The sequence below is a fragment of the Lactuca serriola genome, chromosome 9 (assembly GCF_051521515.1).
Source record: "Lactuca serriola cultivar US96UC23 chromosome 9, Lser_US96UC23_V15, whole genome shotgun sequence".
Taxonomy (NCBI): domain Eukaryota; kingdom Viridiplantae; phylum Streptophyta; class Magnoliopsida; order Asterales; family Asteraceae; genus Lactuca; species Lactuca serriola.
Genome location: NC_136416.1, coordinates 15,166,139 through 15,179,819, shown reverse-complemented (window position 1 = coordinate 15,179,819; position 13,681 = coordinate 15,166,139). Strand labels below are relative to the sequence as shown.

General features: G+C 36.4%; 1 protein-coding gene across 3 annotated transcripts; it reads right to left on the bottom strand.

The window, feature by feature from the left end:
• Nucleotides 1-1,440: 1,440 nt before the first annotated feature.
• On the bottom strand, nucleotides 1,441-4,415 carry LOC145072542 (RPM1-interacting protein 4-like). 3 transcript variants are annotated; one of them, XM_079018988.1, is made up of 4 exons: nucleotides 4,222-4,415; nucleotides 3,081-3,593; nucleotides 2,398-2,583; nucleotides 1,441-1,693 (listed from the first exon to the last, which is right to left on the bottom strand). In XM_079018988.1, exons 1-4 carry the CDS (start codon nucleotides 4,225-4,227, stop codon nucleotides 1,664-1,666), a joined length of 735 nt encoding a protein of 244 aa, XP_078875114.1. In that variant the 5' UTR covers nucleotides 4,228-4,415; the 3' UTR covers nucleotides 1,441-1,663. The 3 variants fall into 3 exon arrangements, with proteins under 3 accessions (XP_078875114.1, XP_078875116.1, XP_078875115.1); XM_079018990.1 differs by having other exon boundaries at nucleotides 1,441-1,690; nucleotides 4,222-4,413; XM_079018989.1 differs by having other exon boundaries at nucleotides 3,081-3,590; nucleotides 4,222-4,413.
• Between the last annotated feature and the right edge of the window lie 9,266 nt (nucleotides 4,416-13,681).

Below are 13,681 nucleotides of genomic sequence, written 5' to 3'. Positions count from 1 at the left end.
ATATGATATCCACAAATTCAAACATTAAAATACACATGAAAACAAGTTGTAAATCATTCTAATTACATTAAAATAATTCATAACCATAAGTTTTACATCAATCCATGTGTATTAAAAAGCAAATAAAGTCATAGATAAATATAAATGCATCAAAAAACTTCATAAAATTTATCATGTGCTTTTATTCAGAAAATTTTTAATAAATGTGAAAAAAACTACAAAAGTTTATCATGCAAAAGGTTTCGATTCCATATTTTTTTTATTCAGTTTAACCGGTTCAACCAGATTTTTGTAAAAACCGGTCGGTTCGATCCAATTCAAAAGTAGACTTAAAACCGGTGATAATTGAACCGCTCCCTTCTCCGATTCCCGGTCCAAACGGTTCGAAACCGGTTTTTAAAACATTGTGTGTGGGAACTCTAGAGCCTTGTCCAGGTTGAAAATTGCTTGTGAAAAAGTAAAAGCGTGATTTTTCCTCAACAACTCTACCTTTAATCGAGATCTATTGCTTACACTAAAGGAATTGATTTTTCGACTAAACCAAGTCAAGCTAAATTTGAGGAATTGAATTCAACCCTCTTTGACAAGTGTATTCAGATGGTGGTTAAATGTTTGGGTGATCGGAAAATGCAAAATAAATAAATAAATAAATGTGGATGAGGTGTTGGTTGGGGGATTGAGTAGGACTGAGACGGTACAATGAATGTTGGCCATTTTATAGTAATTCATTTTGTTAGCCATTTTGACTCTATTAAACTTCTAGTTTATTAGTATCCTTATATTTTTCATATATTTTATTATATTAATTTTATTTTATTTTTCGCTAAAAAAGACAAAAACTTATATGCCAATTTTGCAGTTGTTACAGATCTACCCACACCCCCGACACTTATGGCATGGAAGCCAGAACAACAACTCTTGGATCTATTACTATACATAACCTTACGCATGGGAACAGTTAAGGACGGGTACAAATCCAAGTTTTGTTTTTATGCACTTTGGATTATATCCAGCATCATATCCACAAGCATTTAACCCAACTCCAACATCTAAAGATTTCATGAATTTTTAACTTATCTATATGCTTAATTGAAGGGCTTAGTGCAAGATACTTATTCTTTTCATAACCCATTCAAGATAAGCTTTCGAGTGTGGTTAAATTTCAGATAAAGTGATTAAAATTGTCATTTTGGTACATCTTTCACTTTTTGCAAATAAACATTGATTAAATTTTATACACAACGTAAACTGGTGGAAAAACATTGAAAGGAACATTATAGTCTAGTGAAATGAAACGAGGTTTTGAGCCATACACATGACGCATCCAATCGTTATCACACCCGTTTGTAACACTTTGTACCTGCCCTGTGGGAAATAAGATGAAGCGGGGCCGGAAAAAACGGCCCGTTTCCATGCAAAAATGGCCAACCAACATCAAAATTCAAAATGAAAGAATATATACTTGTTTCGTTACAACCAAACATATAAAATTAAATTAAATCCTCATGTCGCAAAAACAATTGCACCCAAAAGAAAAACAAAATCACACTTGCGAATATGAAAGAAAAGAATACGTGGTGATGTATGCATATATGAAGCTAACTCTGAATATACAGATCTAGCCCTTTAGAGCTATTCACAACAAATCTTCCAAAATCTTTACTCACTTCGACCATGGGAAGCAGAAGCACTGCTACAAAAGAAACCCAAAACAACGCATCACAAATAAGCAAACCAAATGGAAACCAGCATGAATAAGAGATTAAGAGTTGCCCCTTTCAATTTTGATCGTTAATAGACGTATATAAATATTAAAATACTAACACATTAAATAATTTTAGCTGTCTCAAAATAAAAACCCAAATTGCGATTTCTTTTATCATGGACGGCAATTTGGTCTATTCAAAAAAAGAGAAGTAAAGTTGGCAAATTATTTATTATTAAAAAATCTATATTAGATATGAGGGCTTGGTTGGACTTAAATTGGATAAAGACTTTGCAACAGCCGAGAATTCATGGGCCATATGCATTCACTCCGCCAAGTGTTGTATTTAACAAATTTTTTTTTTTAGAAACTTGAGTATAAAACTATGAATTAGATCATTTTTGTTTTACACAATAATTTTCCTCATAAAGGGGAAAACTAGAGCAACTTTCGAAACAAGCGTTGAAGAATTAGGATCAACATTAACCGAATATTTATGTTGCATAAATGAAAGATGTGTATATGTAACTTTAGTAGTAGATGAAGACATAAATATACAACTATTGCTTTAAGTTTAAAATATGCATGCACGGATGCACCCCTTAACCCAAGGTTTTCAACAATCATTGTAACCATGTATTGTTGGAACATATAAAAGAAATTAAGCAAAGATGATTAAGAAAATATCATACCTTATTATTGGGTTTTTGGTCACGTGGAATGTTGTAATTTGGTCTTGCATCTGAACCAGAAGTCATGGGTGATCCAGTTACACGTTCCTCGCGTACCTTGTTGAAGATATGAGTGTAGTTGTCTGCAGATGAAGGGTTGTTTTCATCCCACTCACCAAACCTAGGAACTGCAGCTCCTCTATCCGGCTGAGACTCAATCATAAATTGCTATTATTAGGTTAAGAATATCATCCACTTTCATTGATTAATTTTCAACATTAGCTTAGTTCATGCTTTTTTTTTATTCAATTACAACAATGTCTTTTTAACATAAAGCATTTTTATAGGTAGATCCTCTTAAATATAGCGTTCCAATAAATAAATAAAAAAAAAAAGAAAATACTATGTTATAGAATTTGCATTTAAAATTTAGCAACTCCCACACAAATCTTGCATTACATGAAATAGTTATGTCATGTAAGAAAATGACGTTACTAGATCCATATTACATACTTTTTCTATAAAAAGTAATAGTAATAGGTAGAAGTAGAATATACAATTATACATATTGTAGGTAAAATATTTTGACTTTTGATGTCAAACCAACTAATATTTCAGGTTTCCAACATCAATTTGATATGAAATTGTAAATTTAAAACAAATTATTTAAAAATTTAAAGCGAAACAAAAGTCAAAAGGCTTACAGAGTCATCGCCACGAGCAGGTTTCATTCTTGACCTAGAGGGAGTCCCATGGCTACTATCATAAGAATTCTTTCCTTCATACGCCGGAGATCCGCTACCTTTTCCGGCGGCGACCTTTGCCTGATAATGGGGATGAAGTGGTGACCGGTCAAAGCTATTTTCAGAGCCAGCACTATGTTTCACCGGACGACCTGCCGCCGTCCCTTGACCACCGCGCTGATAGGCGGATCCACCAGAGGTTCTCCGGCCGGCGTTATCATTAGGTGGTTGATACTCATTCTCTTCCCTGCTCGGCCGAACCGCACGCCTGCCGACAGGTTCTTCCGGTTGAGGTCTGGAGCGAGGAGGCGTCGGAGGGGTTTTATCGGCGAACATTTCAGGGTTTTCTTGTGGATCGTTTGGATTGATCATCTTCCCACCGGTTTTACCCTTCCGAGCTTTGTCAAAGTAAACCGTATAAGGAACATTATCTTCGCTTTCCCAGTTGCCGAATTTTGGTACAGTTGGACGCTGCTGTTGAAATTTCACATCAGTTTTTACTTGAAATAACATTCAAATGTTGAAATTTCTCATAAGCAATCAGCCATTTGTCACTAAAATTTCATCAGTTTAACGCCAATAAACCTCAATCTTGTTCTTAAGTTCGACCATTAACATATCTCATGAACTACTGTTCGTCAACGAAAGTCAACCCAGCAACAATATATTTTGGAAATCATCAATATCAACAAGGATCTAAGTAAAATTTCTAAGTAATTCTCAATCATATCATAAGCCCTTCAACATTAGATTCAAAAAATGATATCAACGACAAATTTCTTCAGCGACATTGACAAAACACCCGTCGCAGAAGTAAAGTCAACTCTTGACTTTTCATGACTCAATTGGTATTTTTCAAAATCAAAATCAAAACCTGATTACGCATTGAAGCCAAATCGAATTGTTTCTCTAACTACCTCAATATTGCCAAATCTAGAAGCAGGGTAGTTGATTAATTAAGAGTATTATGTAGACATCATAATCAGGTCAATACAAAGAATCCATAGATATTAATTCAAAATTTCACCAAAAACGCAATTACTATGAGAAAACATAGAGAGATTAGAAGAAGAACGATTCATGTGGAAGGAGAGAAGCTTACCGCCATGTCTATTTAAGAAGAAGCTTGAAAGAAATCCGAAACAGAAATAATTCTTCAGCAGTTGACAGAAAAATATTAACGATTTTGAAACCTCAATTTAGTAATACAGGACCTGAAACTACCCCCACCTCGCGAGTTCGTCGGCTCCCTCAGGAGAGAGAGAGAGAGAGAGAGAGAGAGAGAGAGAGAGAGAGAGAGAGAGAGATGAAATAAAATGGAGGAATGAAGAAGAAACCGTCTTCAAAGAAGAAGAGTTGTTTATCAACCGTTGACCGGCGCCACCGGTCATCTTTGACCATTATTCTTTTTCTAGAAAATATTATTACCATAATTTACTGTATAGATTATTTATCAAATTCAGTGTCGACAAATAATTGGTAAAAGGTACTATGATATCGTTCAAATGATATATTCGTACTAGAGTTGCATACAGAAATGATCCTCAAGGTTTACTCGAGTTCACGCTTTTAGTCCAACTTTTTTTCCATCTGGTCTATATAAAATAACTATTTAACCTCCTTTAATATATCTTTCTTTTATTTGTATTCAATTTTAATTTTAATTTAAGAAGAAATCTCCGCTCTCATCCTACCATTGTCTGATTATTAAGAATGATTTTTTTTTTAAACTACAAACGGGTCATGGTGCTAAAACTAATCGTTTTTATAGCATTTGCATTCAATGTTGTTTTTTCTAGATTGGAAACGTATTGTGAAATAGATTTACTCACTAAATCAACCCTATGTGTTGATGATTGAGGTGGGTTTTGAGGTTGATTTTGGAAGGAATGAACTTCAAAACTTACTATGTTTCCTGAAGGCTTAAGCCATGTTTATAAATGTTAAATGAATTGGGATTAAGGAGGGAATATTACACATATTTATAGTTACTAATTACAAGATCAAGAAAGGGGTGATGATGTTTACAGGGACTTGGGATAAGATTTAGGATGTTAGTTTGACGTTAGTAAACTATATGTAATTTTTAGGCATTCAACCATGGATTCTCTCATATATATTTGTAACATCCTCAAAATGGGAGAACTAAATGCTTTATTCGTCATTTGGATCCATATGTGATACGTGTTTGAGAGGGATAATAACAACTCCAATGGTGATTCAAATCTTTTTTTAGGGATATCTAACGCTAGGTTTTGAAGATTAAGAAGAAAGTTGTGGCTAGAGATCATCAAGACATTTGCGGTATAATTTTCTCATCTCTCTACTAAAATTCAAATAATGGGTTTGTTAGGTTATCAAATTTGAGTTGCATGTTCTCCTTGTAAGTTTATATCAAGAGCTAGTCGGTATTCCAACTTTACTTCATGATTGATATATTTGTTCATGTTAAATACAAATTTCTATACTTTTTTGACATCCTTATTTTGCCATATTTGTTGTTACATATGAATAAACTATGTACTAGATTTATATTACAACTAATTATATATGAATTGACTATGTGTTATTTACTATTTATTCAACTATGAATAAAGAATGAGTTTTAATATAAATACGATACAGTTTTTGGTTGTAGCAATTAACTTTATCTTGTTCTAAACCAACAACTTGGACCAAAGTTTCATGTACTCATATAGAAGTTTAGGTGGCTTGGCTAAATGGAACGATGGTCAAAGATGTGTCAAACGAGTCAATCCCAATAGAACCTTGTCCACTTGGTACATTCATATCTAGTTCCATTTTTCTGCCACATTATCATATTTTCATACTGTGTTGTATGGTTCTATTGAGTTATGGTGAAGCCACATAAACAATTTCCTCAATAAAAACTAATTAGATTGAGACTCAAATCTTGTGTGTATATGTGATCATACCATGTTGACTATATATGTGTATTGCCTTGTGCTTACCGACATACCTTCACATGATGATCAAATCTTGGTCGTTACCTAGAGGGTGAAGGTCGTAATCTAAATCACTTTCGAGGGCAAGAAATTAGTAGTAGATAATTTCTATTTAGGAACCAACCACACATGTATCTACGTCGTGGAGCTTCAGTGAACTTCCCACTATGGTGAATCCGAAGGGTAGTGTGGTTATCAGTGTCGGTTGTATATCTAAAAAAACATTCAAAGAAGTTAAGTTGTCATCAAGCATATAAAAAGCATACTAGGGTAAAGATCATTAAAACCCATTTCAAACTTACTGTAAACTTAGTAGACATCGGTTTGGCTTGACGTTGCAAGAACACTCCACATTGTTGGAAGAATTCTAGAAACCATGTAGTAATCAAAAGGGTTTTCTTTGAAGATGCACTGAAATTTTTTTAATCACCGAGCATGGAAGGAAAAATAAAGACAAAGTGTATCTTAGGTGATGTTAACCGACAACTATGGATATGGTGTGATAATGTATGCTATACTTACATGTAATTATGACGCAAATTCAATTAGATAAGAGATATGAATGTAAAAGGACAACTTTTCCCTTACATGTTGTACACGTGATAAGGAGAAAAAGACAACGTTCAAACAAAGTTTGCTCGTGGGATGGGCACTATAATAAACAAGAACCACATGGACCGGCGGTATAACAAAAAAAGTTGGACCAAAATAGTCTATTATATCAAACCACATGGACCATTTATGTAATTTGTCTTTATATATATTTTTGTTAGTAGAGGCCTTTAAGAAATTAAATTAAGAGAAACCCAGCTACTACCAACCGCTTGTATTGTGATTGGTTCTTCCAGTCGTATCGTTCGCCATTATATCAAAGTTTTTCCGTTTTGTAAAGATTAGTAAATTTGAATTGATTTTATTTTAAGATATGGAATTTAGAAATGAGTGTTTGGCGTTTAGGATAAAAACAATATTGATCAAAAATACATAAAAATAATTCAAATTATATTGGAATATTTTATAAATAAACTTAGATTATGATTTAAATAATAAATAGTTTATTTTAGTGGATATTAACAAAACAACCACTCCATTCGGTTAGGATTAACAAAAGAACCAAACCTTTTTTGGTATTTAAAAAAAAAATGGTTTGAAATGCGATGTTAAGGATCTAGACCTGATGGATTGACGCTCATTTATGTTAGAGCTGGTAAAAATCGATTAAACCCACCAATCAAATCTAAAATTAACAGGTTGGGTTGAGATTTTCAACCCATTTAAATTAAATGAGTCAAGCTGTCCAACCCATTTAAGTTAAATTTAATAATTACTTAAATATTATCATTTATTAATCTAAGTATTAGTTTATAAATCACAATGTTGGTATTATTATTTATGTTTTAAAAAATGGAATTCTAATTCCTATATTTTTTTTCTTGGCATCGACAACACTAATCACTCTCCAAAATCACTTAGAAATTACATATATTTAATGTTATTTGAACAATTTCTTTGTATATATGAATTGAGATTGTGCTTTTGTTATACTTTTAAATTTTATTTAAGTCTATAACTATTTAAGAGACGTAATCTTTAGTTAATTAATTAATTTATATTTATTTTAAATGAGTCAACCAAAGTTTAACCTATTTATTTAGTAGATTGTGTTGAAAACTATATAAACATGTCAACCCACTGACAACCCATTTATCTAAAATCATCAACCTAATTAATAAATGGTTTGAACTCGAACCCAACTGAGGTCGACCCATTGTCAGCTCTAATTTATATTTTTATGGTCATAGTCAATATGAAGGGAGTTCGATATGTGATACCAACCACAATCCGGAACATTATTTTAGACTCATTTCAAAAAGAAAAAAAAAACCTTAAAAAAAGTTTGAAGAGACAACATTTAAAGTTTTTTTTTCAAAGAGAAAAGATATGCATTTTATAACATCCCAAAAATACCCAGAAAAATTTTCAATTTTTAAGTAATAAAACCATTCCATAAACATCACAAGTCAAGGGATCCAAAACATGAGTATATTGTTTTCATAAAAATATCAAAGTAAATCCCAAAATCTCGTAGTGCATAAATCATCAGTAGATGCAATGCAATCAAGTTGGCTTTTTTCCTCTGCTACTTGAAGTACCCGAAACATTTAAACTTAAATTGTAATCACAAAGCTCAATGTGTAACACCCGTCTCTCGAGGTATTATTTAATTTAAGTAATTAATATTAGTTTGGAATAACAATGGGACAAATGGACTTATGGAGTGGACCTTAGCAAAATGGGCCTAATAGTTGGGCTGCCCATAAGTCGTATGATGGGCGTAACCTGGTGTACGTGGGGCGTAGAGGCGCCTAGGATTCGGGGGGGGGGGGAGGGAGGGGGGGATGCATGTACGCGCAACGTATGTGAGCAGACTCAAAACCCTAATTTTTAAGGTTTAAGCCATATAAATACCCCATAATGGCTCAAACCCTAGCCTCCTTACCAGTCTCTCACCCTCACTAAACCCTAATATGCCCTCATACTCCATTGTTGTGTGTGTTTGACCTTTTGAGCTCATTTTGGTGAAGAAAAGCTTGGAAGAAGAGAATAGGAGTTAAAGAAGAAGAACTTGAGTATCTTAAGCTCAAGGATCTGGAACCATATCATCTTTTGACACTCAAAGGAGGTATAAAGCTTCTATATTTCCTCTTAGAAGCTTAGGTCTAGGATTATGGAGCTTTGGACCTTTTTAGGTCCAAGGATGGATTTTTTGCATGCAACTTCATTTTTGAGCTTAGGGTTGCCACCCTTGGAGCTCAAAGTATCCCTTTAGCAGTAAAGTTTCAACCTTTAAGGCCTTTATGTAACCATGCATGAGATCTAGCCATTTCCATGGAAGTTCATTGATATTTTTCCAAGTTGGGTTCATTTGGTGGGGTGCACGCCACCAAGTGATCGACTTTATGGCTCAAGACATTGAAGAGGACTTGGATCTGTGTTTTTAGTCTTTGGATTAGAGTATTAAGAACTTAATGGGAAAAGTGACTTACATGGAAGTATGATGGGTGTACATGCAGGTATGTGCAGCGTACACGCCATTTAGCCATTACACTTAGCGTACATAGGAGTACGTCATGCGTACTCAACAGACATGGGATTGGTGTTTTGGGCCTCGATTTGGCCCATACTTTGGAATTTGGGCCTTAGTTGGCTATCAGAAGTCAGATAATTTGGGCTAAGAATATATTTGGGCTTAAGGAAGGCCCATTTGACAGGTTGGCCCCAATTTAGAAAATCAGACCATTAGTGGGCCTTTAATGGGCCATTAGTGGACTTAGAAAGATTATATGGAATTGGGCCATTTTTATGGTCCAAATCAGAGCAGGGGTAAAATGGTCATTTTACCCTCAAAAGGATTCTCAGTTTGTCTGACTAAGTATTGTTGTATAGAGTTAGCCGGGGAGTCATGGGAGTAGCCAACAGAGATTCCTCACCCACGAGTTCAACATTCAGTTTGAGAGGTGAGTCTTCTCCTATAGGAATGGGTCTAAGGCACCAAGGCCGGCCCGTTTATGCGTGACTGTATGTGCCGGGGTTAGCCCGATATAGGTTTTATGTTCTGGACTTCAGTTTGATGTCGGGCGGGGCCCGATGCAGTTAGTATGCTTGATGTATTCGTGATTCTTACATGTGTATGATTATGTGTTCTGGATTTTGGGGCAAGCCCGAGTAATGTTATCTTTCTTGTTATGCTTATGTCTATGTTTATGTTTATGTTATGCTCATGATATGTATACCAGACTTTGGTCTGATGTCGGGCGAGGCCCGATGCAGGGGCTAGGCCCAAGTTATGCCGGACCTCGGTCTGATGCCAGGCGGGGCCCAATATAATGGGCTAGGCCCAATATGTGATTATGTGTATAGTATGTGGTAGCTTGGGGAGACTCACTAAGCTTTGTGCTTACTCTTTTCAGTTTTGGTACAGTTTTTGACATGATGTTCTTGAGATATTTGGTTCTTGATTTTTTTATTATGATGATGGATGATTTATGGTTTTAATATTGATTTTAAAACGAAATTTTTGGATCATATTTTTGGGATGTTTCATATTGAGTTTCCTAAAATACCACATACCATACATAGCAGTGAGCCCCGCCCTGTGGGTATATTTCAACCCATATGCATGCTATGATCCCACCATAGTCTCACAGGCACTTCCGTTGCTACAGCCCCACTACAGTCTTTCTCGTCATGGTCCCATCATGGTCTTCCATGCTATTATTGTGATCCAACCACAATCTTTCATACAAGTGTTGTGATATCACCACAATCTTTCATGCAAAAGTCACACAGACAATTTAGATTACATGACATCTGGTGTCTTACATTGTATAGTGAGGAAACTTACCTGATTAAAGAGTTGTAATCCTGATTAAAGAGTCACACAGACAATTTAGATTACATGACATCTAGTGTCTTACATTGTATAGTGAGGAAACTTACCTGATTAAAGAGTTGTAATCCTTTACTTGAAAATCCCATAAAATTAGCTACACGGATCTCCTAACCAATCACAAACCAAACCTCAGGCTACCACTTAAAACCTCTCCAAGTTTGACTAAAAGTCAAACTGGTCAAAAGTCATGAAACATCCCAAAAATACGGCCCAAAATTTTTTGTCTTAATATTACTAAAAATCACATCATCGAATGTCATATATAATAAGAACCATGGAATGGGTAACTCAAAAGTTATAGTAACTGTGTCAAAACAAAATTATATCAACCATATCAAAGTATCTGAATAAAACTCCCAGGATAACACTGAAGTTGGTGTGTGCTATGCCATTAACCTGAGCTCTTCCCTTTGCTAGCGGAAGTATCTGAAACCAAAACTGAAACTGTAAGCACGAAGCTTAGTGAGCTCCCCCAAACTACCACATACCATACAACAACATATAAACAACTATTAGGCCTTGCCCATTGCATCGTACCGAAGTCCGGAAACTGCATCGGACCGAAGTCCGAAACTAACCAGGGCCTTGCCCTCTGCATCGGGCCGAAGTCCAGAAACTGCATCGGATCAAAGTTCGGAACTGACTGGACTGCGTCCCCTGCTTCGGACCAAAGTCCAGAACTAACTGCATCGGACTGAAGTCCGGAACTGACTGGGACCTTGTCCCCTGCATCGGACCGAAGTCCGGAAACTTACTAAACATAGCATATCATAAACATATCAACTAACATGAACATACATACTCCATATTGCATCGGACCGAAGTCCGGAACACATAACACAGGGACATGCTTGAATCACAAAGACGTCAAGCACACTGAACTACTGCATTGTACCGAAGTCCGGTATTACTGCTAACTAGGCGGACCAACATTGTGGCCGTAGACCCGTTCCTACTGGAAGGAAAACTCACCTCGCAATGTTGGCTGCTGAGATGCTAGATCTGAAATTGTATGACTGCTGCCCCGGAACTCCCCGACTACAAATCCCATAAACACTAAATCAAATACTGATAACTAATCTCAGGGTAAAATGACTATTTATCCCTGGACAAGTCAACTTCCAGGTCAAAGTCAACTTTCAGTTGACCAGACTCGCCGAGTTGGACCGCCAACTCGCCGAGTCCCCATCATCCATTCTAATCCTCTACTCGTCGAGTTTGGCAAAGACTCGACGGGTTCTTCTTCGATACTAACATCGAGTCTAATCTTCATCCGACTCGCCGAGTTGTATGAACAACTCGTCGAGTTCCCTTTCAACAAAAGAACACACCCAGTCTTTGACTTGCCGAGTCATATGAGCAACTCGTCGAGTCCGACTGCTTCCAGATCCAAGTCTTAACTCACAGAGTCCTTACTCTACTCAGTGATTCACCCTAAACTCTCAAATCGAAGAAAAACCGAGGACTCATGACTCGACTCGCCGAGTCCCAAGCATGCCATAACTATACAATCGATTTTTCTCGATTCCAATGCATCCAAATCATAGATCTTGGTTCCTAGGACTAATTTCACACGTAAAGTTTCTAACTTTACGTTCATGCATGCTCATATTAAGCTAAAATGCCTAATAAGGAGCTAAAAGAGGAGATCTAGGTTTGGAATGGGTGCTTAGCTCAATAAAGGTGGCAACCTTGAGCTTAAGGAGTCCTGAAATGCTTAGATCTGAAACCCATTCGTCTTAACTACCCATAAATCGACCTCAAAGTCTAGAAAAGGCTCAAAAACTACACTAGCAAGCTTTTAAGGAGATATACATGATGACAAGCCAAGATTCGAGCTTTATACCTTAATGGAAGCTGGAATGAAACAATAAACTCAGATCCTCTTTGCTTCTCTTGAGAACCCCTCTTCTCTCTTCTTCATCTAACTTCAAAATACACCAAAATCCTCCACAAAATGAGAAATACTCCAAGAATTCTTAAAGGAAGGCTAGGGTTTAGTAAGGGACGTTCTGAGGGTGATGGAGGCTAGTTTGGGGCACATAATAATGTTTAAATAGGGTGCAAACCCTTGAAATTAGGGTTTCATCCAGACTGACGGACTCACCGAGTCCAAGAATATGGACTCGTCAAGTAGCCAGCTTAAAATGCGGGCAGAACCCGTCTCTACTCGACGAGTTGGGCTACAAACTCGTCGAGTACCCCTCTAGAATCGAAAGTTACTTTATTTAAATCACATTCCAGAAATGGGACGTTACAAGTCAACGATTAAGGTCAAAGTTAACCTAGTAGGTCACCACACCGTGTCCAACTACTGTCCACGTCATGGCTATCCCATAACAAAACAACCGCGACAAGCTCCGCCACCACGTCGTAGCAAGCATGCCACCATGTCATGGTTTCTGTTCAAAACAACTTAATGGATTAAGCCCTTAATCCATTAAGTCCCATACTCATTTCTTCCAAAAAGTTTCCTTACACTCATATGCATCATAAAAATCCTTGATTTAAGGACATGCATTTCCAATGTATGTCTTTTACTCAACTTAGGTCAAAATGAAAGAAATGGAGTCAAAGCCCCATGTATGAGCTCAAAACTACATAACACTTCATGTATGGAGCATCTAACTTTCTTAGGACCTCAATGATCAATAAAGTTGCCAACTTTATTGGATCCATCCACTCAAACAACATAGACACGAAGAAATGTGCATAAAAACCTAGACCTAGAAGATTACATCAAAAAGATAAGAGCTTGTGGACTTACAAAAGTCCAGAATATGCACCAAGGGATGGAGATAAGCTCGCTTGATGAATCCTTGCACTAGAGCACCTTTTTCTTTCTTCAAAAACCACAAGAACACGACGAAAGGCTTAAAGTGGAAGAGAGGGGATTGGGGCTTGCTTCAAGGCACTTAGAGGTGATGGAGGTTGAGGGTGGATGAAACCTAGCCATCATTTCCATTAAATAGGGCCCAGGGCCCGAAATCTAGGGTTTTGAGCCTTAGACGTCACCACATCGTGGCCAATACATGACCACATCGATGAAACTTAAAATGATTGTAGCTCAAAAGGCATTTCCACGTCGTGGTGATCCTCCCAACCATGTTGTTGATGGGTTTCGAGCAAAACATCATTCCTAT